This window comes from Corvus hawaiiensis, chromosome 3 (genome assembly GCF_020740725.1).
Source record: "Corvus hawaiiensis isolate bCorHaw1 chromosome 3, bCorHaw1.pri.cur, whole genome shotgun sequence".
Taxonomy (NCBI): domain Eukaryota; kingdom Metazoa; phylum Chordata; class Aves; order Passeriformes; family Corvidae; genus Corvus; species Corvus hawaiiensis.
In genome coordinates, this window is record NC_063215.1 from 108,965,645 (window position 1) to 108,982,341 (window position 16,697).

The following is a 16,697-nucleotide window of genomic DNA, read 5'->3' on the forward strand; positions in this document are numbered from 1 at the left end:
AACAGCATTTGCCACCGTTTTCCCTAAAGGATCAGAGCTGTCCCTGAGCTTCCAAGAGAGGAGCCAGCTTGGGAATTTTTAGCCCCTCCCTTTCCTGGAGGCGGCTTCTGAGATGCCCCAGTGAGAGCTCAGCCCCGAGGCCGAGTGCCGCCCCCATCTCAGATGCTGCACACCTCTGCAGCAGCCAGGGAAAACCTGCCCAATACACCTTCCATGGGTATTGGGCAGGAGGGACAAGCTCAGCACCTCCTGATTTGGAGGAGCCACTCTAGTGTCTATTCACTGGCATTCCCTGTAAATTCTGCCTCGGAAGACCTCTTGCCTTAGAAGGGGAGGCCATACCTGAGAGATGCTCCGTGACATCCAGCAGAGCTTGGCCCTTCAGTTCACTCCTGCGGTGGCTGAACTCTTTCATCAGGGATACTTTATCTACAAGGGAAACACACATTTCTGCTCTCTCTTCTGAGGTCATAAGAGAAAGGACAGTGGGGAGGGAAAGGGCAGGGGAAACTACATTTTGTAAAAGAAAGGAAATTCCTGCCGATTTTTGAATCCTTTTCTTCTTTCCTTCCAGCCTACTTGGGAGGATTTTAAATTCCAAAAGAAAAGCTCTCCTTTCACTTTTTAAATCCAAAGTTGTCTGCTGTACCAGGAGCTATGTTAAACATTTCACATCAGGGACCTCAAGACTTCAATCACACGTAAGCAGTGAAAAGGTTTTGCATCCCAGAGCTTTGCAGAAGTGATCTTCTCTCTCCTGTATGGAATAGGGTGAGAAGGCTCCAAAATTCACACCTCCGTTCCCACCTGAAGGATAAGCTGTTTTTAAATTGTCAGGTTACCTCTGTGGATCTAGGAACAAGACTCCAAGTTACTCATACAAGAGCTATTAGTGCTCAGTGCCTCAGTAGCCTGTGGGTTTCTGTAACATCTGTGAAATCAAATCTTGGCAGAGAGACTGGAAAATGAACTGATTTCCCAATACTTGACCGGCGTATGTATTTTGGTTTTTCTTGTGCCTATCTGTTGCGGTTTTGGGGGTCTGAATTTGCTGTTGCCTGCATTGGCCTGCAAGCCTCCAGTCCTACCACTCTAATAAGCCAAGGCAAGCTTTTCCTGGAGACAGAATGTGTGTGGGATGAAGTTTGGTCCCTCACAGGGTCACAGGGCTGGCAGTGACAAAGCAGGCAATCTGCTTCATTGGGAACCACTACAGAGCTACACCCCAGTGTGGGTTTCAGTAGCAGGGTATTACTAAGAGCTCCTTTCCTGCATGAGATACAAAAAGGAGGTCCCAAATGATCTTCATGCAAGCATGCAGTAAAGAACTGATCCTGCTGTCCTAATGAAGCTAATGCCTATAATGTGGAGCCTTCCAGGAGGCTGCTCTGCAGAGGTTCTGATGCGCCAGTGTCCCTTCATGCCAACAGCAAAGCTATTCATTTGGGAAGTCAAATGGGGCCCAGGCAAACTCCAAAAATCCCTTTGGCCCTGAATTCCAGCAAAGCTGTAGTCCAGCACTTCCTCTTCAGACAAGCAGCACAGAGCCAAGGGCTCCTGGGACTTTTGGGAAATGCCAATGCACATTCAAGCCTGGTGGGGGACTGGTGCGTAAGGACTGCACCTGCACAGCTTCTGGTGGATGTCAGCTGGAGGTTTCCACAGACAACAACAGCTGTCAAGGCACTCAGCGTTCTCTTGACTCGCAGAGGCAGAGACACAGTTGAGGAGAGTCCATGCCAGGGCTCAGCCTTACCTAAGTGAGCCATGGATTCTTCCAGCGCTTTCACAGCTGCGGCATAAACCCCGGGGTCCTTTGAGTTTAGGTTGTTTGTTATTCCTTCAACCAAACAGATGATCACCGGGTTTAAGCCATCTTTCAGGATGCCTACGATTTCAGCCAGCACGTCCAGCGCCTTCTGCTTCACTTTCTTGTGCGTATCACCAAGTCTCGGGACAAAATAATCAAAAATCTGTGAAGAGAACAAACAACATGAAAGCTGGATTAAAATGTCCTTGTTTGAAGAAGGGATGCAGAAGTGAGCACTCAGCAATGTAAAAGATGAAAGTGATCCTTCCTGTCAGGTCAGCACTTGCTTGCACAATTTTCCTGTGGGCCACTCTCTGGAATGGTTGCGCAACCTCATGCTGGTTGAAAGATTTTCATATATTTTGAAAACGTTTGGGTGGGGAGAGGATAGTTCCTATGGTGTTTCTCTCCACATTTCAGTCATTAAATTCATCCCATTTATTGATGCAAAACAGTATCTTTGCTTTCGAAGTATGCAACCAGATATTTACAATGCCCCTTTTTCTACACAGTTGCCTCAAGTTCTGAGGGCAGTTACGATTTTGCCAAAACTATGGCTGGAGGAGATCCAGGTTTTGTTCCGTCTGTCTCAGAACCTGTGTCTGGAGAAGTGCAGGGCTCTGATCAACTCTTCCAGGATCCAGACCAATTGTCTACCTAGCAGGTAGACTTCTGAAATTTAATGTGCTGTACCGCTCTCATTAGAGCAGGTTCAGTCCCTTGACAGCCACATTATCAGGCACCATTTTCTGGACAAAGGGAAAAAGCAGCTGCTGGGAGGAGAAGGAAGAGATCTGTCCCTAGCCATTTCCCTCCTTTTCCAAAGAGAAAAAAAGACCCCCCCCAAGAAGGGTGAGCACCGTCTTTACCAAGAGGACTAGGGATGCCGATGGAAACGAGTAGCCAGAGTTGTGCCTGTGCAAGACAAGTCGGAGTTTACAGAAGTATCCTTTTAAAAAACTTGGTTTAAACCAGCCCAGCCTGATACTTCTCTTCCCCATCCAAACCCATTTTTTTGTCTAGAGAATAATTGCCACGCTTTCAGTGGCTGGATTCCCTTCACTTAACCCAAGTGGGAGTAGGAGACAGCAGAAGTTACACCAGCAGAAAACTCTGTCCTCATCTGATGAACAGCATCAATAGGCACCTGCCAGACAAATACATCTGGACCGAAAGAACTTGTCCTGAAGCGTGGACCTGAATTAAATATTTCAGGGTAAGAGGCACCAGCCTGTCCCACACAGCCAGGATGTAGTGCCAAGACACACTGAATTAACTTTCCTGCTACAGGCTTGGGAAAGGAGCTAAAGGAAAGGAACAGTGAAGACACCCTACATACTTGGACAGTGTTAGTGGAGACGAGCTGGGGGCTGCTTTTGCACAGGTCTAGGAGGAGTGCCACTCCTTCCATCCGTGTCTTAAACTCCTTGGCTTCCAGGAGATTGTACAGCTTCTGGAGCGGCTCCGTTTCTTCCACAGCCGGAGGTAATGTGACCTGGGCTTTTGGGCGGTGTAGGAGGCGTTCATCAGAGGTAGACTTCACCCTGGAGAATAAAACCAAATGCGGACCTGTTGGTGATCATACCTTCAGTTAATTGTGAGCAGAACATCTTGGGGAGGTTTCCTAATGATGTGATTTCAAGCTAGAAAATCCTGATCTGAAAACAACGGGAGACTTCATGATAATCTGTCATGGGTTAGCAAGCATAGTCCCGGAAGTGATGTTCTTGCAAAGGAGTGCTTACAGCTTCTTCTGTGACCTGACAGAACCTATCAGCTGGCCACTTTGAATATGGACAATTCTTTAAGCCACTTAAAGTTGTGACCGCCTCTGTGATCCACACTTAAGAACAGGAAACCCCGAGGCAGACTCTCTCTGTCTTGTTTCCGGTGCTGGGACAGGTGGCTGCGGGCCCCGTGTGGGGGCCAGCGGGCCCGGCCCAGGCCCTGCTCAGGCCAGGCCGGGTCGGGCCACAGCCATCCTGGAGCCGACGGGCCCTGTTCCACCCGCGGAACCCCCCCCACAGCAGGGCTGTGGGCAGCCGGAGCGGCTCGGCTCCCCCTCTCCAGAGCTGCCAAGATTCAGCTAAAGCTGCACAGCTGTCTGGCAGAGGTCATGTGACCAACAGCGATAAGCCACATTCCAGCTGCAAGGCCTAGGTGAGATTAACCCTTTTAGTGCTATGAAGAGCTGAAAACCGGAGGGAAGTGAAAGAGGAGATGCTTAAAGCTGAAATTCTGTTGTGAAGCTATGATAGATCAGAGTACCTGCTGTAATTTCATGAAGGCATGGGGGGTGGAGCATTCAACTTGTGCTTGTGAGCAAAAGCACCTGCGCTGAGATAAGCAGATGCTGACGCAGCTGTAATTTCATGAGAAGTTTGAACAGGGAGAGATGGAAGTGATGAGGACTTTTGCTCCAAATGGAAAAGGAGAAAACCTCAGGTCCTAGAGATGCCCCCAGAGATAGTTCTGAAGAGGAAGATGAGGAAGACCCTTTGCTTCCAGGGAAGGAGAAGGGCCTCTATTCTTAGAAATTAAATGCTCCCAGAGATGGGTGAAGAGAACTTTTGTTTCTGAACGGCTCAACCTTAAAATTTTACCCCAGCAATTCAAGAGTGGACCCTCGAAAGCAGTTGTGGGAAAAGCTGCAAGACGGGGGGAAGGGACTCACATGCGAGCAGAGAACCAACCCGGGCGGCTGGCTCCTTGTGATAATGTTTTCATAGCATGGGCAAGAGAGGCTCCTCTTCCTAAATGGACTGAACAAGGTTATTATGGAAGTGGTAACAGACTGAACATCTCAAGGGCTGTCTTTTTACATTATCACTGCGAGAAGGGAGAAAGGCGGGGGGAGGAGAAGTGTTCTGAAGGCGTGGTATGACTTTTTTTTTCTTCTTTTAGGTCTGTTAATAAACTTCTTTCTATTCTTTCAAGTTTGGTGCCTGCTTTGCATTTCTCCTAATTCTTATCTCACAGAAGGTAAACAGTAATGAGTATTTTGGACCAAACCACTACACTAAATTGGTTTTTCTGCCTGGTTACAAACCAAACCTGCTACACAATCATTACAGGAGACAATCTGCAAGCAACATTCTCACCAGTGCTTACTCAGGAAAACCAAGGATGAGATGCATCTCACTTATCTCCAGACAGCTTCCCAGGTACACATGTCGCACTGCTTTGTGAGGAAAGAGAGACGCTACTTCCAAGTTTAAATGCCTCATCATAAGGCAGGTGTGTGTCTTATAATAAGGAAACTCATCCCTCTGGAGAAGTGTCTCTACAGCAGGCATGACAATCTGGAAAAGCAGCTCAGATGCATCTGAACAGATGGATAGGGGCATATCTGAAGGATCCAGAAAATCCGTAACAGGGATAAAAACAGAAGCCAGACATCCCAGCACTACGCTCATATGATTGCTTCCCTAGAGACTAGATCCACAGCTTAACAAACCCACTGGGAACAACTCTCTTGGATCAGCCTGTCTCTTCCATGGGCATGGGAAGATCCTGACTATGCTACTGAGGCATGTGGTCACTCTCCTGCCAGCGCTGAGCATGAGAGAGCTAAATAAATCCCCTCTGTTATCAGAGGACAACAGGTACAAGTAGCTCTCCCACTGGTAAGAAGAGACAGCAAGGACCAAATTCCTGTCTCAAATGCTGATTGCAGCCCAGGGGGAAATAAACCAAACATGCTGTCCATCAAGCAAACAGTATGAAGGACAGGAATGTCAAGACAAAATGTCCACATTGAGACACCTGTTGACCAAAGTTGCTCAGGAACTGGCTTGCTACTTACTACTCATCTTGGTACTGTCTGAGGGTAAGAAAACCATGACTCAGGAAGGCCAAACCACGTGCATGGGAAGTGCTATTTTGGGGAACGGCATCTTGCTTCTAGACTGGGACTTCTCATCAAAACACCCATCTGAAAAAGACTGCTCTCAGAGGAAAAAACCCTGCTTGAATTTACTTGTCCCAAGTGAGGCAGCGGAGACATGGCCCTCTCACAGCCTCCACAGCACTGTCCTTGCCAGTGCACTGGATCTTCTGAGCTGCAACCAATGGGTGTCTTTTTGTCGCCCATTTTTTGTGGAAACCCTTCCAGAGAAGTTGTGTTCAGCGTAATGCAGAAGGAGACATTTTTTATGATAGAGCATTTGTAGGGAAAGGAAACAATCTCTGGCACAGGTCATCTCCACCAGAAAGATTTTCCTGAGGAAGAGACATGTAAAGCTTGCCACGTGCTTTGTCACATCTAACTAAAGTGCTCAGTACCGTTTACTAGAAGGCAATGTGGCCTGGGGCTTCTTCGAGCCATCGCTCCTCTTCTTCACAGGCTTCTCGACAGATGGCTGTTCACCCTTCTGCGTTTCCATCCCCTACAAAGGCATAAAGAAACCCCATGGATCTTTAGAATGTAAAATAGGAAATTACCTGTTTAAAACACAACTTATAACCAGGATCACTGCTACCAAGGCTTGGGCAAACCTTTCTGAACTTACAGAAGGAAACAGGCCAGAGGTTCAGTGATGCCAACTCTTTGTTTTCAATAGCCCAAGGCAGGTTATGGCTGCTACCATACTGAGCAGCAGTCTAAAATCCCCAATTCATTCCTCTTGAGCATAAATGGGAATAATGCAAACTGGTAGGGAACTAATGCTCTTAAAGGAAGCTGCAGAAAAATTTGGACTCTTTGGAGGTTGGCCCATTGTGTTGGAAGTTGATTTGGTTCCACACTCACTCTCCCTGTTGCTGCACAAAGGCACACTCCCTTCTATAACGTAAGTAAAAAGAACAAAAATACCCCAGGCAAACAAATGATTTTCCACTGGATGCTGCTGAATTCACCAAGCTTCTTCCAGCTCCACAGGGCATGACAGCAGGGCAGCATTCCCAGAAGACAGACAGTAATTGTAGGAATTGGGATTGACTGGGACATCTTTTGTATATTTGGAAATTTTCTTGGCACTACTGCTTCCTGTGTCTTTTGCAAAGACTCTGTTATCTCCAGAAGCACTGTTCTCACTTAATTGCGTCACTGGGGGCAGAGTAGGGATAGTGGGGTGGGGGGTTATGCTTAAATGTAAACCCATTTTCTCCTCTTTCCCTTCCCTGTTTGTGGCCAATATTCAAAATATCCAATACCCCACTTTTCCCCTAATATTATCAGTTCCTTTGTGCTCTGCAGATGAAAGGGCTACGGATCAACAGTTCATTCCCAGGAGCAAATTGATTTGGCAGAAAAGGAATGAGATAAGATTAGGTATGTTTGATGTCATATCAGCAGTGGCAATACTTGCACAAAGGAGACATTTCTCCTACCAAGCACTTACTTTCTTCTTCATTCTTGTCAGAATATCTTCCAGGTCACGGGTGGAAAGAGATTGTTCCAAAAGCCTTTTAAATTTTTGGTGATTCAGCATCATTTTCACCATCTCCTGTCCATAATGCCTAAAACAAGAAAGAAAGAAAGAAAGAAGGAAAGAAAGAATAGAAGGTGAACAAACAAAGGAGGAGCGTTAACAGAATAAGCTGATACCTTAACCTCAGCAGCTGCCATACCTGCATGAGAAGGCATTACCTACTCAGCAAAGAGAGAGATTTACCTCCACTTGGCACTGCACAGTGCTGTCAGCTGAACACAAGAGGCAAGAGGAGAACGTGGGGCAACAGAAAAATACAATCTCACTCTGAAACTGTGGGTGCGCTTCTGTGGCATCGAAGGATCCCAGGGAACAAGCAAAACACCTCTGCTTTGAGTCAGAGCTTATTAGCAGTGTCTTGCTGCCATTGCACAGTAATTTGCCTTTCTTTAACTGGCAGGGAAGCCAGGACCAAATGCCTCATGCTTGCTTTTGATTATTCTATACCATATGTATGCACAGGGACAGCTAGTTGCTCATGCATTCTTGGCAGCTATTAATGGGAATTGAATCCTCAAAGTAAGGGGATTTTTTTTGGTGGTTTGGGTTGATTTTGCCACTAGGAAACCACAGTTTTCTTCAAGAAGCAATTTGGAGGTCATTCAGCCACAGATAAGAGCATTATAGAAATCTGCAGAAGAGGTTTAGAAAGACTGAATACATTGGCTAAAGACCCCTGGAATATTTCTAGGAAAGTCTTAAGTTAATGAGAAATAGATGTATGCGATCCTTCAGTGATGAACATTAGCCAACATTTTGGCTTTGTCTTGTGCACCTAAAGGCCAAGCAAAACTGTTTGACTGGCTCATCTGATGGCTCTTTTGATCTCAGGAAGGAATCATTCAAGTCCCAGGAAGTTGGCAATGCTCCCTCTTGCGGGACAACCTCACGTTCCCCAGCACAGTCATTTCCCCAGACAAGCCAGGGCAGTGGTCACAGCACCAAGCCTGACAGAGCTCAAGAAGCCTTTGGACAATGCTCTCGGGCACATGGAGTGACTCTTGGGGGGCCCTGCACACGGGCAGGAGCTGGACTCGATGACCCTGATGGGTCCCTTCCAACTCAGCGTATTCCGTGACTCTGTGAACCTCATCCACACAGTGAGGGAACTTAATATTTCCTTTAGCTTCCACTCTTTTGTGGTTTTGCCCTTTACAGCCAGACACCCAACAGTTTTCCTGTTTTAGGAGGTGAAATGAAGATCATTACCTTGTGTCCTCGTGACAGTCCTGAGCAAGCGTCCCTGCCGCGTGCGCCAGCCTCTCAGCCCTGGGCGTTCCTGCGAGCTTCGTGACTCCAGTTTTCTCCATCAAGGACAGGAGGAGTTGGGCCGCGCACTTCCGCATCTGGACGTGGCGGCTCCTGGGAAGAAGAGAGCGGACACTGGGGCACAGGGAGCAGGGAGACACAGCGCAGGCCTTGGCCAGAGCATGCTCCCTGTCATTGCTGGGGGAAGGAGGCCTGGGTTCTCCCTGACACTTGGGACACATGTAGAAGGTTCTGTCCGCAGAGAAACACAAAGTTAGCACTGTACAGAAGGACTGCCTGCAAGCAAGAGCGAGGAATTCAGTCTCCCTGCACTATCTGATACTCAACGTCTTTCCCCAAATTCACTCTGAGAAAGAGGGAAATTAAAGACAACCCAGGCTGACCCATCAGGGGCCAGCCACTACACAGAGAGCCGCAGCAGGATTGAGGATATTTCCACCCATTTACCCCCAAATCTGCAGACCTTGGGAAAGAAACAAATGCAGGGAAAACACGCTGTGGGACATGAAGTCGAAGAATATCCAGCAATGCAGCCAGTTTCTTCTGTGAGGCTTGGCAGGAGATACATCTGAATGTTTCCCCCTTTTCCAAAGCTGAGGAACGGGTGGCAGTCAGTTTAGCCAGCTTGTCCTGTTCTAGACAGTGTCTCTTGGGGACTATCAGGCCCAGCACCAACACTTAAGGCAGCACCTGCTTCAGCTGTCCCATGGCAGTCGGCCTGTGAAGGTGCCTGTACAGTGATTCATCATCTCAAGGCTAACATGAGACATCAGTTTGAATAGCAAGTGGGGCTCTAAGGCCAGGACAGTCCTACAAGACGCCTCTTGGCAGGAGCTGCACCTGCTGTGCAGGCTGTGCCACACCCAGCACGTTCTCCCCCATGTGCTCCATGCCCTAGCAAGAACCCTCCTTACTTCTCAAGTGAATGGCATAATGAGGATGCATGGTTTTTCCCAAGGCCTCTGTGGTTAGGGCTGTGAAATATCAAAGAGCGCTCACAGCTGCAGTTGCAATTGTCCCTCTTCCCACAAAACCACAGGGCCCTATCCTTAGCCTTTGCAGGCACTTTCACTTGCCCACCATTCACCACATCTAGGCAACTCGGACAGACTGGGAGAACTCCAGGAAGCAGCAGCAAGCTGAGTCAGGGGAGGTTGAGGTTGGATATCAGGAAAAAGTTTTTCACCCAGAGGGTGGCTGGGCACTGGAACAGGCTCCCCAGGGCACTGGTCACAGCACCAAGCCTGAGAGAGTTCAGGAAGCCTTTGGACAACGCTCTCAGGCACATGGTGTGACCCTTGGCGTGTTTGTTCTGTGCAAGGCCAGGAGCTGGACTCAATGATCCTGATGGGCCCCTTCCAACTCAGCATATTCTACAGCTCTGTGATTCTGTCAACTAAAGGGCTGCACGAGGGCAGAAATAGGTGACAAGAGGAAAGAAGTGAGGTTGATTGGAGAATCAAGTCACTGAGTTCACAGAAGATGCAGGATACAGGACCCTTCCCTCCCACCATTCCCATTCTCTCTCTCAGCCCTTCTCCCCCCCACACAATAGAAGGTGAAGAATATCACTAAGAGAAGAAGAACCTACTGGACTCCACTGTCCATGAGAGCAGTCATTGCTCGTGCAGGAGTCACATGCTCCACCATGACTCCCAGGGTGTGACTGGCTGCTTTCTGGACAAACTCTGGGGAGTTCCACACCATCTGGAGAAGGACCCGAGCAACCTCATCCACCTCCGAGTCCATGTCCTTCTGCAAGGTCACAAAGAGCTCTCCAAGAGTGACGATTGCAGAGTAAGACACCTTTGAGCGAAGGTTGGTCACCTGGGGAAGTCATGAGGGGAAACATAGGAATCACCTTGAAAAGAAAACCAGTTGCCTTAGACAAAGGTCCCAGGAAATGACAACACTTCCCGCTGTGTCCAGGGGAACACAAAAGCACAGGCAGAGCAGAAGAGCACAAGCACAGAAAGGCACTTAACTCTGGCACCTACTTGTGCTAGGCCTCAGGCCTGCTTCCTGCAGGCCTAAAACATATTCTTTAACTTAAAGTGTTCTACTTAACTCTTCTGGAATGTCCACTGCTTTGGTTTTAGGCCCTTTTATTCAAAAAACAAAGAAACAAATTAAAGCAAGGGCTGCTCTCAAGCCATAAAGGCACAAGTCATAAAGACAAAAGAGTCATTTGCTCCTGTTTGAAAAAGCAACAGCAGCAGTTGAAGCCCTCAGCCAGGAAACAGAAAACACAGGCTCAAGTCTACAGACTAATTGGCAGTGTTGAATTACAGCTTGGGCAGAGATTTGGACTGCAGCAAATAACATAATTAGTGTCTCTGCTTCTGCATTTGCACGTTGCATTATAATGGCAGCTCGCTCCAAGAGGAGCGTGTCAGATGCCCGACCTACCAGTAAATAGAGCTACATGTGCTCACAGATCCTATAGAGAGCTGACAGACATGAGAAAGATAGGGTCTAGAAACAGAAATGAAGGCAGTCCCTGAGCACACAGGGAGATGAACAAGCACATATCTACTCTACACACCGTGTATGAAGCACGGAGGACGATTCAGAACAATGTTCTTACCTCGTTGGTAAGTGCCAAGCAAACCTCACGAAGTCTACAAAGAAGGACTTCTGAGTGGGACTCAGCCAGGTGTTTGATGCTGAAGAGTCCCTTCTCCTTCAGCTCCCTGAAAGGCAAGTACCAAAAAGAGTGACTTTCTCTCCACCCAAGAACTAGGCAGCACCCTCTGAATTTACCAGGCTGGCGGCTCAGTCAAACAAAGGGAGGTGCTTTTCAAGCAGTACTTGATGAGATCGTGGAACTCGCTGCCACAGGTTGCTGTGGCTGTCCAAAGCATACACAAATCCAAGAGGCAAATAGAGGGCTTTCAGAGTCTTCATTTGTGGCTGTTTAACAAGACAGCCTTTCTGAAGTCTCTGGCACATGAAGTCCCTATGTCAGTGCTTCCTGGAGGCTGTGAGACCGTGCCATGCTGCTGTTTCTTGTCACCTCCCTGTACCTGTCCCTGAGACACAGTCCCATTGGGCTGTGTCTGGGGCATTTTCCTTCTTTGCCAGCCCCAGCAGGCAGTTCAGCAGTGAGAGTCTGCACTGGCACTCTGTAGCTGAGTTTCCACTCTGCAATCTAGGCCTGTCTGTCACCCACTCCACTCCACCTCACACATTCCCCAGGAAAGCAGCAGGATGCCCCAGAAGATTCCACACCAGGGCAAGAACAGCTGAAAGTCTGGCTTTTCCCAAAAGCCCCTACCTAAAACAACAGCAACATGTTATTTACAAGGTGCAAACATCTCCCTCTCTCAGCACTTGCTTTGTGCAGGACCTGAGCTACAGGAAGGCGCGTGATGCATCGGGGCTGCAGCGCAGGGCTGGCGGCTGATGCCACGGACATCCCTGAGTGTCACCCGGACCCCCCCACAGCTGCAGAAGCTCTCTGCACCTCACAGGGCACCAAACAGAAATGGGGAAGAGAAAGCAGAAGAGAAAGGGCAGAGCAAAGGCGACTGCACAAGGAGATGCATCGCTGCAGATTTTTCATGCTTATCCCAGGGTGAATGGAGTCCTTATCCCAGGGTGAATGAAGCATCCAGCAGTGAGTAAATGATAACCCAGACATCAAAAAGACAACCAATATCACCTAACATTTGTGGGGTTATCACCTCTGGGCCTCTACAGGCCTCCTTCTGTCTGTGTCTAAGTTTGGGACACATTGTGAGTATTGACAAAACATCTCAGGCCCATATGAAGCAGTGAGAAGGAAACAGTTGACTTGCAAAAGTGCAAGATTCCTAGAGGATTTTATTTCTTTTTCCTTCTCTTCTGCCATGAGCCCCTCAGGACTAATGACAGGCTGAGTGACTCTATAGCACAACTCAGTGCATTTCTCAGAAAGAAGAACTCCCTGTAGCTGCTCCTGGGACTCACATGCGGAAGGTCACAGGCAGACCCTGACTCCTGCATCTGCTGCCAGCAGTGGGGCCGGAGACAAATCTTACTCAGTCCCACGGGGCCCCGAGGCACCCAAATCTCTACACTCCAAACTGCTGCCATCCTGCTTCTGGCTTCAGCCAGCAAACCATCTTGTCCCACAGCTTTCTCTCTTCCCTCAAGATATCCTTTGCAGCTCCACAGAGCAGCAGGCAAAGCGAGGAAACAGCACGGACCTGCTGCAGCTGGAGCACTGCTGCAGACCAAGGCCAAGAAAAGGCTGCTCTCAAATCTTTATCCTCTCTCTGCTCTGGAGTGGTTTCACTGGTGCCCCTCGGCTCTCTGGGCTGCTGGGGCTCAGAGGCACTAGCAAGATGCTCTCCTAACCTACCTTAACGTTGTTGCTGCCTGTTCTGAGCTTCCCCTCCCCCCTCCCAAAGACATGTGCTCCGAGCTCCTTTGTTCCAAGCCCGGGCAAAGCCAAATGTAACTCAGACTCTTCAGCAGTGTCTGATTGGCCGCTCACCCCCGGGTCCGCCCCCAGTCCTCCCCTTTCCCCTTCTCCTAATAAAGATGGTCGAGGGGAGGCAAACGCCCTCTCTCAGCTCAGCTACTTTCCTGTGAACATCTCTGGTCGTCTGTCTCATTTGAAAGCTTCTAACTGCAGGGAATTGAGCGAGCAGGGAGCTATATTTCTCCCTCTTTGCTTCTGCTGATGGCATTTGCTCTGCAGCTGATTCAGGTACCGATTTTAGAGCTACTAAAGTGCTAGATCGCCCTTGCTACCTCTCAAGGCTGCTCGAGGCTTTCTAAGGCATTGAAATACAAGCGCTAGCCGGTATAAAGCTGAAAAGATACCTTCCACATTTGGCGCCCAACGTGCTATCTCTGGACTCCGGTTCTGAGAGACTTTCAGGGTGTCGCGGCAGCTGTGTGTCTGCTGGAGTTAGCTCTGCACGTCCTGCTGTGCCAGCTCTGTGTGGCGCGGTGTTACTTTTTGTGTAACATCGAGCCCAGAGCCTCAGCCTGTGCCCTCCCCCACGCCATGTGGCGAGGGAACGGCTGGAAAGCAGAAGACCCTTCTAGCGGTTTTTTTTCTCCAGACCTGCTTTCCTGTGATAAATCCAGAATTCTGGTGAGTATTTCCCTGCTGGTTTAGGGGCTCCTGTCTTAAGCTGGTGCCGGTGTAAACTTTCTCTCTTTTTTTCCTCCTTTTTGGTGAGTAAGGGGTTGAGGTTTGGTGTGCATTCATAATGGGATCTGAAGTTTCTGCACACCATAGAGAAATATACCACCAAGTTCAAAGTTACCTTTCTTTAACTGGGCATAAATACCCTAAAAATCTAGTTCAGTCTTTTGTACAATGGCTTTTTCAGTACTTTCCTAATCTGACCTCCGAAGACATAAGATCTGCTGAATTTTGGGATAAGGTGGGGAGAAAACTCTCCTCTCTGAGGCGTGCAGGAGATGAAACAGTTTCAAAATTCTTTCCTCTCCTGTTACTAAGTTATACTTTACCGGAGAAAAAGGCAGTACATGAAAAGCCACTGCAAAACCCCCCTGTTAATTCCCTTATACCCTCTTCCAACCCCTGTGTCCCGGACCCCTCTTCCCCTACGCTGGAAAACACAGCTAGAGCAGACTGCTTCTCAGCACAGGAGAGCTATCGTCCTCCTGGCTCACCCGTGTTTCCTCAGCACCCTGCCTTGGATGGGAATCCGGAGCCCATCCCAGGACCTTCCCAACCCCTCTTCTCCACTCCCTTTTCCCCAGTTTCTAGCCCTCATGTTTCAAGCGCGCGTAAAAACCCCTTCTCCCCTGATCTCTTTGTTCCCAGGGACAGCCATTGCCATGTGCTCGCAGCCTGGGAAAAATCCCCTCCCCCCAACCGCGTTTCTCCGAGTTTGTTTGTCTCCAGTAATGGCGGACGCAATGTTCCTTCCTCTCCAAACTACACCTCCCACAATCCCTTTCTCCCCATCCCACAAATCCCTTCTTGCCCCCATCCCCTCCCACTCCTGCGTCACACCCTGACCCCGCCTCCGACCCCGCCCCCACAGTGTCGTGTTTCACCCCTCCCTCTGTTCCCGCCCATGGCTCAAGTGCCGCCCCTGCCTCCCACAACCCCGCCCCCGACCCCTCCCCTCCTCCGGCCGCGTCCCCGCCTCCACTCCCCGCCCCTGCCCCTCCACTCCCCGCCCCTGCCCCTCCACTCCCCGCTCCTGCTTCCCATTGTCCCGCCCCAGGTTCCCACAATCCTGTGACTGCCCCTCTGAATCCGGGAACCCATGGCTACCAGGAAGTAACTCCAACTGCTTCTACTACACTCTCTTGTACTAGCAATGGAGCTAACCCTGACTGGAAACCCCTTTCTTATTCTGATATTAAGGATTTGTGCAAGGCAATTAAGGAGTTTGGAATGCATAGTAATTATTTTAAGAGCCTTTTAAGTGCTACTTTTGCAACTCACTTACTTGTACCTCATGATTTACTTACATTAATGCAAACTCTTCTCACACCTGGTGATTTTATGGTGTGGAAAAAGCAATGGAAAATAATTTTATCTGATTTATTAAAAATTTTGTGGCAAACTCCAGATAATTACCTGGATTTTGAAAACAATTATATCACATTAGACCTTTTATCTGGTGACAATAATATGGCAAATCCTCAAAAACAAGCAATGCTTATCCCTCGTCCAGTTCTTACTGAAATCACACGTGCTGCTGAAAAGGCCTTAACATTATTACCATCTCAAACTCCTAATTCTCATTATACCACCATCAAGCAATCGCCAAATGAAAATATTATTCACTTTTATAACCGTTTGTACAAAGCTGTCTCTTCCCAGGTCCCTAATCCTGACCTCCAACAAGCACTCCTACTCGAACTTCTCCAAGTTAATACAAATGATGCTTGCAAACAAGTCATTCTCACTCTCCCACTGCATCCTCCTCCTACTGTTGAATCCATCCTCGAAGTCTGTACGAAGAAGGTGCAGCTGAACACAGCTGCTCCCTTTTTGAAAAAAGTGGGGATGGTTGGGGAGGTTGTGGAGAATGTTACAGGTACAGGAGAAACTCAATCGCGCGGTAACTTTGTATGCTATCGTTGTCAGAAAAAGGGACATGTAGCTCACAATTGCAGAGCAATTATAACTGCTGATAAAAACTCTCCAAAGACTGTTTCCCCAGGTCAACAGCAGGGAAACTAGCGACTCAACGCGTCCTAACAGCTCCGCGTTCAGACATAAATAGGGCTGCAGACAAAGCAACCTGGACTTCTGGACTCAGGTTTAAGGTAACCTGTGATAAAGCACACCATTTCAACAACAACAAACAGACTGTAATACCCATTTCATTCCAGAATGTGGACCACATGCCAGAATTTACATACCTTTTTGTTATTGGGGACACTCAGAAACACCTGCTGGGATAGAGGTTACACCCACACTCATGAAAGTGGATCAGAACGGGTGTTCTAACCTAATGGTACAATGTATATACCCACCGTACTTTATGCCTAAAGGTCAAGTCATTGCACAGGCCTTTCCACTGCCCACAGATGGTCATATCCCAGCCATCTGTTGGACTGAGGTTTTGGGAAACGACAAACCTGTAATAGAATGTAAGCTCCGTTACAAATCACATAAAATCAGTATAATGGGAATGTTAGACACAGGTGCTGATGTGTCTGTCATTCCATTTGATAAGTGGCCTACGCAATGGGAATTGCAATCTCAGGGCATCATACAAGGGATTGGAGGTACCCAAATTGCAAAGCAGTCCAAACACACCATCCAAATTGAAGGCCCTGAAGGACAAATAGTGACACTTCGTCCGTATGTCCTAGACACCAAATTCACCCTGTGGGGAAGGGATGCCATGTCTCAGTGGGGAACAAAAATTGATATCACGCCTAGACATCAAAATTTTCCCTTGCAGGCCACTGAAGCAGAGTGCCATCCACATAAATTAACTTGGAAAACAGATGAACCCGTGTGGGTTAACCAGTGGTCGCTAAAAAAAGAAAACTTAGAAGCACTCAAAACATTAGTAGCTGAACAATTGGCTAAAGGAAATATAGTTCCAACTAACAGCCCATGGAACACACCCGTGTTTGTAATACAAAAACCGGGAAAGAACAAGTATAGGCTACTCCAAGATCTTAGAGAAGTTAATAAGGTTATTGAAGACATGGGACCCCTTCAACCAGGTATGCCATCACCTTCA

The 16,697-nt window shown here is 48.3% G+C and overlaps 1 protein-coding gene across 1 annotated transcript; it reads right to left on the minus strand.

The window, feature by feature from the left end:
• Positions 1-122: 122 nt before the first annotated feature.
• On the minus strand, positions 123-3,293 carry LOC125323281 (TOG array regulator of axonemal microtubules protein 2-like). Its single transcript, XM_048298132.1, has 3 exons — positions 3,150-3,293; positions 1,757-1,973; positions 123-429 (listed from the first exon to the last, which is right to left on the minus strand). The coding sequence occupies exons 1-3, from the start codon at positions 3,219-3,221 to the stop codon at positions 269-271; spliced, it is 450 nt and encodes a 149-aa protein (XP_048154089.1). The 5' UTR covers positions 3,222-3,293; the 3' UTR covers positions 123-268.
• Between the last annotated feature and the right edge of the window lie 13,404 nt (positions 3,294-16,697).